At 39.8% G+C, this 15,013-nt stretch overlaps 1 protein-coding gene across 2 annotated transcripts in view; it reads left to right on the forward strand.

Annotated features, from left to right (window-relative positions):
- The first annotated feature begins 364 nt into the window (after positions 1-364).
- The window catches only part of ROBO4 (roundabout guidance receptor 4), a 67,545-nt gene continuing 52,896 nt past the window's right edge, over positions 365-15,013 (forward strand). The window contains exons 1-2 of one of the 2 annotated variants that reach the window (XM_087969678.1): positions 365-584; positions 12,356-12,679. In XM_087969678.1, the coding sequence (XP_087825804.1) occupies positions 410-584; positions 12,356-12,679 (499 nt within the window). In that variant the 5' untranslated portion in view covers positions 365-409. Of the gene's footprint in view, positions 585-8,739; positions 8,986-12,355; positions 12,680-15,013 lie in introns of those variants that run through there. The other variant, XM_087969679.1, reaches the window with a different exon arrangement.

Raw genomic sequence — 15,013 nt, forward strand, 5'->3', positions numbered from 1 at the left:
GCCTGGCTGGGGTGGCGGGAGAGAAAGACCCCCAAAGAGAAAAACCTGGTGGGGATGCCCCCTCCCTGCTTTCTGATGTCACAGATGGGGCAGAGAGGCAGTCTGCTCACAGCATGGTGCCTATATGCTTTTCTCCCCCATTGTTTGCCAAGTTAAAAAAGAAGGAGGGAAGACACAAAAGCTGTCGGAAAACATGCTTAATAACAAATTCCAAATATTTTCCCCAAACAGAGGACTTGAGCTAAGCAGAAGGGAGCATTGTTCGGGTGGAAAGAGAGGAGGAGGAGGAGGGAATCACCTGCCCCTGGGGCTACCCAACAAGAGATTCTTTGAATGCTACCACTGAGAAATTGTTGGGCTCTTCCCCCCCTGGAGCCATCTCTCCCTTGTTGCCTTTTTCCTCCACAGGATGCTGCCTGGGATGCTCCTGCTGAGTTTTATGTCCTTGCCCTGGATTTGGGGGGCTCAGGTGTGTCAATGCCACTGCACCTGCCTGCCAGGACACACCAAGAAGGTCTTGCAGGGACCAAGGAAGCAGAACTGGCCACTTCCACACAGCTCTCCTCCTAGACACAGGCTAAGAGGTAAGAGATCCACCAACTCTTGGGGTCCCAAGAGTTCTGGGCTGCCTGGGCTTTCAGACCCACACCTGCTTCAGCCTGATCAGGGTGCAGATGGGGGGAATCCAACAACCTGAAGCATTCCAAGAGATGGATTTTGGTGTTGGGGATGGTGAAGCTGAAACTACTTCAGTGACCTGTGTGAAGCTTGTGGTTGCTAAGAGCAAAGATATTGGAGATGAGAGATATGGAAGGGCCATGGAAAGGGACGTTCAGGGTGGCAACTTGCAGAATTAAGTGGTATGAACGGACCTTGCTTGGTAGATAAGGCTGAATCAAAGTCTAGCAATGAGAAGCAGAAAAAGAACTCTACAGTAAAGGGTAAAGCATATGGAGCACAGATGAGGACATGATGGTTTCAGGATACCCTTCCTATTGCTTGCATGTCTTAGGCACCTTTCTGCATTATTTGTGAGGTTTGTAAGACTTTGGGGGCACAGACTAAAGGAAGAAGCTGAGAAGACAGGACATGGGAAGAATAGGCGGGTTCAGAAAAAACAGTGTAGGAGTTCAACCACAGTTTTTCCTGAGGGACAAAGGTCTGAACTGGTATGAAGGAGACAGTATCAGTGAAGGAAGGGCTAGTCTGCTGCAATATAGGCCAACTGGAAGAAAAGAGCCACAGAAATCCTCTTAATACTGAACAAATGCAATTACTGGTGCTGGGTCTCAGCTCACAGACATCAAAAGGGGCTTTGATCAATTGCCTGAAAATGACTTTTGGGGGTTTTTTTTGTAGAAAACCTAGAATTGCCTTAGCTGTTGTTTAACCTCCACCTTCTTGCTTGAAAGGTTGGGTGTGAGTAATGCTGTTCAGCCCCAAACTCAGTGCATTTAAAGAAAGGAAGGAAGAATTAACACATGCTTTTCAACAAAGCAGCCACGTAACAATGTTCAATTTATAACATTCTTTTAATATAATGGACAGAAAGGTAGTAAGAGGATAGGAAGGATTTAAAAGGAAAAGATCTGCAGCCACATTTGTACTTTGAAAATTAACGAAGAGACAGATTTTCTTTTGTAATGCTTTGTTTTCTTTGGATATTCTTGCTGACCGCATAACTGTTTTATTCTCTTGCCAAATAAACAATAACTTTCTATTCTTTGGGTTGAGTGCATTCTTCATATATTCCTACCTTGGAATAAATATGAAGGACCCAGTTTTAAGTTTCTAAGGGAATCAATAGACCTACAGAATATAAAAACAGTCGATACAGTCTAATTATATGGTTTCTTTCTTATATTCCATCTGGCACTATGTAAGAAGTTCAAGAAGACACTTCCGAGGTCACCTATCATTTTATTCTTTCACAAATGACCATCCCAAATTCATCCTGTGAGTTAAGTATGGACTTCAACTTGAGTCTTCTTGGTCCAGCATACTAACTCCTTCATTAGGTTGGCTCTCTGAATTCAGGGCAGCTTTTCTGATGTTCGCTTGGATGTATTCTGATATTGTGTTGTCTGAGAATTTTAGGTTTATTTAATTTACAACACATGGTGGCTACACGCATGGTACTTTTCTTGAGATTTTATGTATATTCATTGACAACTCCATAGAATGAACCAGTCCATCTTCTTGAGTGGCTCTATTGATTTTCAGGAACTGGCTCTGAAAAGCTGCATTTTATGTGCCTAGACTGAAATACTAGACATCATGCTTCCCAGGAGTAGATAAAACACACACAAAACAAGTAGACAAATATTTTCATCCACTGTCTGTAGATTTCACAACTCTTACAGAAGCATCAATGGTAGTTGAGCTATTTCATAGAGAAGTAATGAGACAGAACATAATCCTTGGGATTTGTTACAATGCTTTATGGGCTGACCTCAAAGTGCCATCTCATGGCTTCCTGTGGACACTGCAGCCTCCAACAAACCATATTTCAATAACTGTTATATCACCTGATCAATATTTCTTCATATATTTGGCAGATTGACTTAAAGAAACAGATAGTCTATGTGTAACTTCTAGCTCTTGAGCAAAGAAGTTACATGCTGTTACAGGATATAAAATCTTGTGGATATGACAGACATTCACACAGAGCAAAAAGAGGAAACAGCTTTCCATAACAGCTGCATTTTGAAATCATTGCAGAAACATAAATATAAATCCAATAAATATTACTTTGAATGAGTCACCTGTGTACCTACTTAACTTATTCTTGGGGGGCACCTTGAAATATTCTGCTATCTCTTTTTATGCTCTTTATAAATTTATAAGGTTATGAATTCATACATAGATAAACAAACACGACTAAATAATGTTAAACTAGGATTAAATAGACTGTCAAAGAGTGGACATCTATACTATCATTGATAAAACTTGTAGGCTTCCTAAAATATTCAGTTGGCACTTCGAAGAGTAAGGTTGAATTAATATTGATAAATATTCAACCCGAACCACTAGGGATCTTTATTTATGCTTATATTAATAATAGGAGACAGAAACCTAGCTGCTGTAGAATTGCGGTCTGTTCCAGAAGGAACTGCCCTTGTCAGAAAATTAAAAAGTTCCAAAAATTGTAATTCAGGATTGTAATTTTCGGTGTTTCTGCTTCATCCATATGGAAGCATACCCAATTTTTGTTCATTTAAAGCTGCAACTGACTTTGTTTCCTGTTTGAATTATTCAATCAGTCATTGCTAGTAAGAGTCTAATATTCAGTTCAGAAGTAGTGATGCTTTCCAGTTGTTCAAGATTTCACCTCCAGGCAAGATGGCCAGTTGAAAGGGTTTGTGCAAACTTGATGTTGGACACCATGTAGTCCAATTCATAGCTTATTAGAATTTTTGAATTTAAATCTCATGCTGTATTTCAGTCAGGTTGCCTTGACACTATTATTCAAGGTTGAATAGCTCTATTGTCTAGTTTTGATAATTGTGGAATGTTGGCTCTCTGTCGTTTTCCAGTTAATGTGCTACTTTGGAATCCAGAGGTGGTGAACCCGCCACGTTTGGCATTTCACCAAATATCTGTCTGAATGCATCATTTCTTTTACAGTTGTGGAGGCAATTTGTGTCTGGGAATTATTCTTTTGACTGATTCTTCTGAGGGTCAATAGCTTACTGGTAAAACATATGCTTTACATATAGTCAAGATTTAAACTCTACAACCTGTAGTTAAATGGCAGAAGATCTGTATGGTGCAAAACCATATGAATAAAAGTGACCTATAGCTACAAATAGGCAGGGCTGCAGATGACAATTTTTGGCAACTTCTCTTTTTCAAATCTTTTCTGAATGTTGGAATGGATACTCTGGAAGGTGGGAATGAGAGATGGCTCTCAGGATTATATAGGAATTTGGCAAAAAACTGTTGCTGATTCTTACAATTAGAAGAGAATCCAATTTTTGATAGAACATGAGATCCATCTCTTTGACTTTTTAAAAAATAATTAATAGTCTTTGCATCTTTATATTAAAAACATGGATTCTTTATTAAAAATATGCAATACAGATTCTCGAGCCAAAGAACTAAGAAAGACTTCTATTGATGGATCTTAGGATTCCCCAGTTCACTTCCCCACACCAACATTGCAATGCTAAATGGTATTATTAGTACTGCAGAAAAATTCTACATTCTTTCAGCTGAACAGAAAATGTTCTTTTGAATTTTCATTTATAGGATAGGATAAGATTGGTAAAATTTTCTAGAGCAAGGTTGATGTCCTTAGGAATGTTTTGTTATAATAATAAGGCTATTTTTTTTAAAAAAAGAAGCTGCTATTGAAATATGGAGAAATATGGAGTGATGACCATCATGAATGATGACTATCATCATGCAGCCACCAATCTGGATTCAGCTCTAAAAGTTTGGCTGGGATCAAGTCCCACCCATTCCCCTTCCTTCTGCTGAAGGCATACATTGTGGATTTCAGGGAGAGACACTGGAGGCCAGTCTCAAACATAACCTGAAGGTAACTCAAATAAGATTGAATACTCAGTTCATAGATGTATTCAACCCAAACCTCAAGAGAGATCAATCTTGCCAAGCCAGATGAGTCAGAGGCTTAGGAATTTTTACATTTGAATATCTGAGCTAGCTTAACACTAATTATCTAATAGGACCCATCCTTAGCAATGGGATTTATAAGATTCTTTCAGCTCACGAGCTAATTCCCCTAGATGCTTACCATTATTAGCTCCAGAAGCCCTATAAACACTGACTAATTTGGCCTTAGCTATAGCAGGTATCCTAATGAATCAGGGCTTGGAGTTGGACCCAAGTCTGAAATCCTTCACTGGCATATTAGCCATTAGCAACTTCTGTAAATTACTTTTCAACCCTCTTTGTCTGGAGGGAACTATCAAAAGCTGTCATTGAACAGACCCATAGGACCAACAATGCAGTTCTGTACTTCGTAGATACTAAAGGCAGTAATTACATCCCTGCTACTATATACAGCTATGAAGCCAAAGTGATTAGTCCTATGCTTTATCAGACTTGTTCCTATAAAACCCAAGATTCCTTGAGATGGTCCAATCAGAACGTTAAAGATCTGAGGTCCAAGTGTCTTGTGTATTGTCTGCATCTGAAACTGAAGCACAAATGGTCTTGTAGTCTGCAACTTTTTCTGGAAATCCACTCATACCCCTTCACCGTTTGAAGAGTGTTCATCCCAAAGTGCATAGCTGAATCTCTATGGAGATTCTCAGTCATCCAGGTCATGGTTGTCCCAAAGGTGCTTTTTAAAGAAGCAACTGGACTTTCTTGTTTTAATATAAATCCTTTCATTCCCCACCAGTCAGAGCTGAAGACGTTTCTTGGATGAGAAGCAAAATCTCTTCAAAGAAAAACAAGAAAGTCCATTTGCCTGTTGAAAAAGCACCTTTGGGACAACCATGAATTGAGAATCTCAATAGACATTTGGGACAACTTCTAATCATTTTGAAAAACACAACCCTATGGAACTTAATTGTGTTTTCAAACCAATACTTTGTTCCATTTAGACAATGTTTCCCAACCTTGGCAACTTTAAGATAGGTGGATTACAACTCCAAGAATTCTACTGACAGCAAGGTCAAGGCTTGTCAAGACCGAGAAACACTGCATCAGGATTTGAGAAAGTTGTTCCCAAATTGAAATAATGTCTGTTTAACATTCCTCTATTATGCATTTGGAGGAAAATAGATTCTAACACCAACAGCAAATGTCTTCCTTTCTTGCCTATTGCAATTTGAGAATGCAGAATAACTGGGTATTTAAATCTGCAAAAACTGTGTCAAACTGATAAACAGAAAGAATCTAGAATCCCTATATTTAGTGCAGTCTTGGTTTTATGGAATTTGGCAATCAGATCTGCTGTTATACTCACTTGCCTAATCAGGCATGGAGAAAACTCACTTCCTTTTAACTGATGGATTTGCAAAAATATTTACAGCAGTAACCACATTTTATGTTATTGCTATTTCTATAGTAGATGCCACTGTTTAGGTTTTTCAAACATGAACCTTCTATACAAACTGTTTTTTCTCATACCATGCATACTTTTAATTTGTTTCTAATCCTTAGGAATGTGTATTGTTTGGGCAGCTGGTATATGACTGTTCTATAAATTGAAATTATTTCCTTTTTGTACATTTAGTAAGTTACCAGTTCTTACAATTCAGTGTCTATCAGCTGTTCACCTGATATAAGATGCCCCATGGATGCTTGTTTTAAGTATTTATCCATAATGCTGCAAATGTCTGAGTAGCTTTTTGGGGATTAATCTCTTATTTTTTTAAAACACTCCCCCTCCTCTCTGTGTTTGTTTGTTTCAAATACACTTCCTGCCTCTTTTGCAGCATCCGACTATTATTCAGCTGCACATTCCTGGCAAACTCTGGCTTTTCCCAAGGCATTGTATTAAAACTTAGTGGGGAACTAAAATCAAAACAAAGAAACCAATGTGTTTAAAAATCTCTGTTGACCTGGTGCAATCCAGAGATATCCACAGGATATGATAAAAAAAAAAAAGTCAAGATGGCAAACAAATGGTGCAATCAATGCTCTGGCTATCCCTTCCCCCCTTGTGTTTAGAGTTAAATTTTTTTTATCCTGCCTTTATTATTTTTATAAGTAACCCAAGGCAGTGAACATACATAATTCTCCTTTCTCCTATTTTCCTCACAACAACGACCCTGTGAGGTAAGTTGGGCTGAGAGAGAGAGTGACTGGCCCAAAATTACCTAGCCAACTTTCATGCTTAAGACAAGACTAGAACTCGCAGTCTCCTGGTTTCTGTCCTGGTGCCTTAATCACTAGACAGGCTGATTCTTGTTATATACGAAGGTTTAAAGCAGGGGTGTCCAACCTTGGCAACTTTAAGACTTGTGGACTTCAACTCAGCAAAGACTTGTGGACTTCAACTCAGCAAAGCTGGCTGAGGAACTCTGGGAGTTGAAGTCCACAAGTCTTAAAGTTGCCAAGGTTGGACACCCCTGCTCTAGTCTATACATTTGTGTAAACCTCATTAAGAAGTTCTGTAAATTAAGAATCCTTCTCACAATTTAGGGCCCAGCTGGACATTAGTAAGATGGTATGTCAATAATACGCTGACTAGGAATTCTGGATATTGTGATCCCGCACATATGGAGAGCATCATATGGGAAAGATATTTGAAGTCCACAAGTCTTAAAGTTGCCAAGGTTGGACACCCCTGGTTTAAAGGCTTCTTCTGTCCAGTCATGACCACCTCAAGAGATTGTGTGCTCCTCTCTGATTCTCAGCTGAGGGAGCCTACATTGTCTGAGAGATGTGTTTGCCATCATCTGGCCAGCATGAAAATACAGTATGCATTTCAGAATGCAGTAACTTTCCCACCGAAGTGGTACCAATTTATCTATTCACATTTGTATGCTTTTGAACTGCTAGGTTGGCAGGAGCTGGAGTGAGTAATGGTGCTCACCCTGTCATGGGTCTCGAACCTGGGCTGTTAGCTTTCTAGCTGACAAGCTCATAGTTTTAACCATGAGCCATCAAACCGCCCTCTTGTTGTATGGAATGCAGTATTGCAGGCTAATTCTGCCGACTGCCAGCAGTTCAATTCTCACTGGCTCAAGGTTGATTCAGCCTTTGATCCCTCTGAGGTTGGTAAAACGAGGAGCCAGATTGTTGGGGGCAATATGCTGACTCTGTAAATCGCTTAGAGAGGGCTATAAAACACAATGAAGCAGTATATAAATGCTATTGTTATTGTTATGTATGAAACACATAAAAGAAAGATGGAGCTTTGAATACACCATTGTGGATCCCATCTTGATTTTATGGTCCAATTCTGCAAACGTTCCTAGAGGATCTATGTCATGCAAAGGAAAATGTTGTTCTGGAATTAAAGGTGGTGCACAACATGCTTAACAGCTTCATATTTTCATACAGTTCTTAAAGTGTGTGATTATATCTTGATGAACATCTTACTGGCTCTTGAGAAGTGAATTTCAGAACCAGCAAAGCTTTCAGGCAGCTGACATTATCATGTAATTGTACCTTATATTGTGTATATCCAACTACTGTACAAAATGTAAATACATATTAACATTTTGAAATGCAGGACGCACTACAATTTAGAGATAAGTGAGTGCTATATAATCAAATCTTGGGCCCTGTGGTGTTTTTGAGTGCTACCAACCACTGCCTTAGTCTCATCATATGTCTACTTGTAAATGCCTACTGCACTTTTAGCAAAACAAGAAGAATCCAGATTTGGGGGAGGAGGATATGAAATTATAGTTTGGATTTTTACATTGGCAAACTGCTTAGCTTGATAATTAAAATGCATTGTGCTACAAAACCATTTATATTTTCACAGTATTGTTTGGCCTATATGCACAAAGCAGGGTTGAAGTAGAAATAATTGAAGAAAGGGAAATGGGAAGGGGAAGAGCCTAGAGTAAAACAATCTGCTTGAAGAAAAGCTCTTTTTTCTGTTTAAAAATAGGACAGGGTCCCACTGTGAAGCAGGAAGAAACTAGAATGCTTGGGCATAGACTCATTTTTGTGCAAAAGTGTGATTTTTAGGCAGCTGTGCTTTCAAACTGAAGTTGGAAGATAGCTGCAGCTGAAATTCACACCCAGTACCACCCCTTCCTGTATCCTGTGGACAGAAAAGGAAAAATATACGTACATGGACTCCATTAATTGGGAGGATGTCAGCTTGAGGAGAGCTGTTTATAGTGGGTGAAACTTTGTGTGCATGTGATGGGTGTGGGACTAAACAACCTAAAACTTCTGGGTGTACAATGGAACAGCACTGAGCAAGGTCCCATCCAGTGACTCTCTTTGGGTAACAGCTGCACAACAAGTAGGCAACTATGTCAAGACGAAAGTACATTGAGCCCTCAAGGCTCTGGATTTGGGCATCGTTTCTATTAGTGGAAGGTGAGTGGACAGATCTCATGGGTAGAATCTCAGGGATCTACAGAAAGAATCCTCTCTATCCTTGCTTCTGAGTCAACGTGTTTAAGGTTTTGCTATAAGCTGAGCAGAAAATTGACTGGGTCCCATCATCTGGAATTTGGGGAGTTTGGATAGATGACTAACTCTCAACAGCTCTTAAATTTACATATTCCTAAGCATTCTAATAAGTTCACCGTGGGGTTTGTTTTCCTTTGATGCAATTGATATTATGGCGCAGTGTTTACAGGTGCTTTAGGTTTCAAAGGGTTTCTATGCTGTTATAGATATGAAGTACAATAATTTTAGTTCCAAATAAATTGTTCTATGCTATGTTGGGTGCTTTGCATTTAAATTTTCTGTATTTGGGGCATTATATATTTGTGACATTCTGGGCTCTTGCAATCCATAATCCAGAGCTTAGCAGGAAGCAGAGATGGCAGCTCCTTGCCATCTGCTGTTTCTTTTCTACTGTGAAAAACAAGTTTTTAATACCTTGAGCAACAGAAAAATCCAATACTTTAATAAGGCAGGTTAGCTTAGATTTCAGCAATTCTAAAACCAGCAAAAACAATGCTTGCAGTATGGTTGAATGGAAGAGGATCAGTGGTTGCAAAATGGTGGTTTGCTTAACACATGGTTTTAGAACTATCGTTTGTATTAGCTGGGTTCACTTATTGCACAAATTCACTGATTATGGTTTATTTGGAAGGGACTCCTAGTCCAACCCCCTGCTTAGCCAGGAAACCCTACACCACTTCAGACAAATAGTTATCCAATCTCTTCTTGAAAACCTCCAGCGTTGGAGCATTCACAACTTCTGGAGGCAAATTGTCCCACTGATTAATTGTTCTAACTGTTGGAAATCTATCTTAGTTCTAGGTTGGATCTCTTCTTGCTTCTTCTCCTGCCCTCAGGTGCTTTGGAGAGTACCCTGACTGCCTCTTCTTTGGGGCAGCCCCTCAGATATTGGAACACTGCTATCATGTCACCCCTAGTGCTTATTTTCATTAAACTAGACATATCCAATTTGTGCAACTGTTCTTCATAAGTTTTAGCCTCCAGTTCAGTCCAGTTTGGTGTATTGATACAATACACCAAACCAAAATTATATTATCTTAGCTGTAGTTTATTTCACATTACCTACTTTACCATTTGATAGATAAAAGTTGCATAACTGTACTAGTGGGAAAACTACGATTTGCTTTGTCTATTTCTCTGGATTTTTTAAAATTAAAAGACAGCATGTTCTGTACACATTATTTTCATATTCTTTAACTAAAACTGCCTACTAGGTTAGGTGGGATGAGGATCCTGATTCATTGCTTGTTCCGTTGGATTTGTTCATGGATTAGAGATAGGGCCCCACCTAGTTTTTTTTTTAATCTCAGGCATCAAACTTTATGGAATTGACCAGCACGTTTACCTCTCCATTCTTTCCCCAGTTTGATTTATTTTGGATTTATGAAAATAACAACTCATTTACTCTTCTCCTGCTTGTAATGGTATATGGGCATGATCTTGGGGGACAGGAGGAAGAGCTGCAGACTAGACAAGAGGCAGGTGAGTCCTCAGAAAGAATGTGGTTGTGGCAAACAACTCAGAAGGAACCCTCCCTACTTTCTTGCACTATAAAAGTAAGGGGGGAGTGATATTCCTCCAGACTTGCAAGATTCGGTTAATGTAAAATTACAGTAAAGTTAGAGCTGCATGTGCTTCTCGTCTGGATTACCTCACAAGGCTGATTACTAAGCTTTGGAGTCTGATAATGGAGTCTTTCTATATTCTTTAGACCAAGGTGATTCTATAACACAAGAATTCAGAATTTGTCCCGGGTGCATTTTCCCCATGCTTCTGTTCAAGGCCCAAATACTGTAAAAAGTCATTTATCTTTACAAGAAGTAGTTAGAAGTATTTAGATTACTACTTTTTGGGGTGCTTGTGTCTGTCAGTATGTATATGCTGTGGCTTAGGACCTGAGCAAAATTTACAGACATACGTGCACACATACACAGCAAGACACACATGGGTTTGTCCTATACTTTTGGCAAACTGAACTGCTATTTCCTTCTCACTATACTATTGCCAAGAAAGAAAAGCAAATAAAAGATGGCATTTTTTTTTTTAAAAAAGAGGCCATTTGAAGCACTGTGATAGACAAGGAAAATTTTTATGAAGTCATGATTGGGAAAATTATCTGCACCTGGACTAGAGGAACAGTGAGAGCCTATTGTATTTGAAAGACCCATGAGACTTTTCATGGTGGCTGGTGGTCCATGACTCTCAGTCTCCTCCAAGGTGACAATGTCAGGAAGCTCTGCAGAGGAAGTTCCAGAAGAGTGACCGTGGGAGATGATAATAAAGAGTTAGGTTCCCAGAGAATTCATATTCATAGAATATCATTGTACATAGAAAGTGGTGGAAGATGGAGAGAGGTTTTACCAGCTCTCATTAAATCCTGATGCTTGAAGGCTCAAGATGTGTATTTCTTTCTTTCTTTTAATGGTTGTTGTTTCATAATATTCTTTGGAACACTAAAAACATAATTGTTATCTTGGGACGTTATCTTTAGCTTTCTTAAAAGTACACTCCACTTTTCTTCATTTTATTCAAGGGTGCATCCATGATCTTCTAATGTTTAATGTCAAGCTTAAGAAATCAGGAGCCAGAGAGGTTCAGATGAATACAGGTTTATTGTATTCTGAAGCTCTCTACAAGAATCTGAACTACAACTGGTAATGGTCAAAGCAAATTGGTGATAGATAAGAATCAACAATGGGCTGGACTTAGATCTCTTGTGGACACAAAGGTACTCGAGACTGGTGATATGCTTGACCCCTCTCTCAGGTTCAGCCTCTTTATCTCCTATATCTAACTTCATAACAACCCTGGGAGGCAAGTTAGATAGGCAGCAGTCTGTCATAAATTATGGAGACACATGGGTCCATAAATTCTTTAGAGAGGTTCTATCTCTTGTCCTCTACCCCCTGCCCCCAGTATCAAATTTCTAGTTAAAAGCTCTTACCTCTCAGCAGCAACTACTCAGAGGTAACACTTTTGCTCTTCGTGCCTTAATATGTTCCTTGTTCACCACCATAATCTTATCACCATAATAAAGGAGGAAGAACTGAAGATTAGCAAGGAACAAAAATGCACCTCACCTCTTCCCATTTAGACTAACAGAGGAACAGAGACTGCCATCACAATGGAACTCTAGCAATTGAAAGTCATAACACAAGAGGAGATGAGGCAACAGCATCAACAGCAAAAAGTAGAGCAAGATGAAGAGAAGAGATTGGCTGGGGAAAAAATGATCATTATATGTTTCTGCTTCCCTTTTCCTTTCTCCTTCTAGGTTCAAGGTCTCGTTCCGTGGAATTTGCCCCACAGATTCTTGATCACCCTTCCAACCTTGTGGTACGAAAGGACCAACCAGCCACCCTGAACTGTCGTGCTGATGGAAATCCAGCTCCCACCATTGAATGGTATCGCAATGGAAAGTATGTGAAACCCAGCAAAGAGGATGCTACGTCCCAGCCTACCCTCCTGCCAGATGGGTCCCTCTTCTTCCTCCGACTCAGCCAGGAGAAGGGAAAATCAGATGAGGGTGTATACCATTGTCTGGCCAGAAATCGTCTGGGTAAAGCCATGAGTAAAAATGCATCACTCTATTTAGAAGGTGAGGCATTGAAAAATCCTGGAGTATTTGCAACAGTCATAACATTCAGGAAGAAGCCTTGTTCATCCCAGCACTTCATGCCGAGTTTGTTTCTTTGAGGTTATTCAATATGGAAAAATACTACTGTCCTTCCCGTATTGTTTTAGCCAGGGCAAAGAGACATCTATGTGTCAACTGTAGTGGTTGGCCATTTATTTCAGGTTCCTCTCCCTGTAATGGAATGCATGGGTGACCTTGAAGAAAGGGAAGAAGAAACCATCAGACAAGAGTGGCAGGAATCCCCTGTGCCTTAATGGTCGAAGAAAGAAACTTAGGAAGGACCCACTCTAGTTAAGTAAATGGTTACCTTCCCTTCACTGTACTTCGCAAGAGGTTAAGAGGCAAAGGCGGCAAGTTGGGTGATAAAATGCAGAACATCCTACAATTCATTAAGCTCCTTCATTAAGCCCCTCCTTCAGTTAGCCTGTTAATGATATGTGAGAAAGACCTTGGGGGTCTTGGCAAAGGAAATGTTCAAATAAGAGACAGCATAGGAAAGGGGACATGGCAAGGACCTGTCTCAATAAAGCAAACAGTTAAAAGTGGAGGGAGGGAAGTCTGTACTTTCAAACTTGCAATATTCTCTTAATGCAATAAAGTAGATTTAGCTCATCTACTCATGTTTCCTGTCCGGTTTATCTGGGAAGGCCAATATCAAACTTGCAAGTCTGAAAGTACAAACTTCCCAACCTCCACTTTTAACTGCTTGCTCCATTAGGATGGATCCTTCCTAAGTTTCTTTCTCTGACCATTTAGCCCTGGGGGCTCCTATCTCACCTGCCTGATGCTTTCCTAGGCAGCATCTCTTCTTTCTTTTCCTCCAGGTCACCCATGCATTCCATTACACTGACCAATTTGTTTCTTCCTGGGCCACAGTGATATATAAGAAGCATAAAGCATTTCCTTAATTCAAGTATGCATGCTGGGGCAAGAACATACAATAGAGGCAATCAAGCAGCGTCTCAAGGATACCAGCAATCAAGCAGACTTATGTCCTTCCCCCCCAATGTAGCCCTCACATTTCCTATCATGCTGCTGGATACTTAAATCAAATCACTGTTCCTAAACTAAGCCAGGCCATGAGCCTAGCACAGTTTGACATGCTTCCATCAGGGATGGAAAGGGATGGAAAGGGATTCCATTTGAATCCCGAGTCTGCCTATATGGTGAAGGAGCCATCCAAACCATCACACATGCCTTATTGTGCTGTCCATTTGATGCCAATGCTTGCTGTGAGTTGCTAATTCCACACTTAATTGAATATCTTGGTGAGACTGATCTGTTCTGTTTAAACCTCTTACTGTCAGATTCAAATGACTCTGATCTCTTTAAGTGTGGCTAAACTCTGCAACATAATATGTAAGATGTGGAGCAATCTGTCTGACAAACCTGTTCATCTAGCTACCTAATCAATATTAGTTAGGATAATGGATTTGGATGGTGAGATGAGCAGCAAATATATTCAATAAACAAACAAACAAGTAGATTTTATGCATCTAAGTGTTTTAGGGACTGGAAATTCTGTTATGTTCTATTCAAGTTGTCACCTTCAATCTCACTGCACCCCAAGGCAGAGAATCCTGTCCTAAGAGATGAATCCAGCATCAGATTTTCGCCCTCTCTGTTCCCAGGTTTACATGGCTATTTTTTCCCTAACCTTCAGGGTTTTTGAGATCCGAAGATACTAAAAGAGTTTAGAATCAGGCAGAAGGTGCATGGAACCTAAAGTCCCCTTTCATGCCTCTACTAGCTCTCCAATCTGGAAAGAAAGTTAGTCAAGCCATTAAAAAGCAACACTCCCAAATTATACAGCCAGCATCTTTCTGTTCTCAATTAAGCTCTGCCAATCTGCAGCCAGGAGGGTTTTGTGCTTATGGAACATGTTAACTCCGTAGCCCTAAGACAAGCCATTAAAGCTATTTCACTTCCTAAAGAACTTGGGAGCTGGCTAATTAAAATATGGTTACTTTGTTCAATTTGGCATCTCATTAGCATTTTCCTTCTGGGTTATTGTTAATCCACAGGAAGATGCTTTTTGTGTCCAGGCCCTGTGCGTGGAACTCCCTGCTCCAAGAGAGGACTTCCCATCCTGCTTAAAATGAAAGGAACTTTGAATTTGGTTCTTTAGTGGAATCTATTCCCTCTCTCCCCATGTTTATTTGGGGAGGTTGCTTTTGAAATTTTTTAAAAATGTGGCTACAAAATTCAGCTATTTTGTTTATGTGTCATTTTTAAAAAAATCTGCTTTATGTTTTATAAGCCACCTTGTGGGTTGTTTTCTCCCCTCCTTTGCAA

This window comes from Notechis scutatus, chromosome 7 (genome assembly GCF_049901735.1).
Source record: "Notechis scutatus isolate UNSWTSFEM ecotype Mainland chromosome 7, rNotScu1.2, whole genome shotgun sequence".
Taxonomy (NCBI): Eukaryota; Metazoa; Chordata; class Lepidosauria; order Squamata; family Elapidae; genus Notechis; species Notechis scutatus.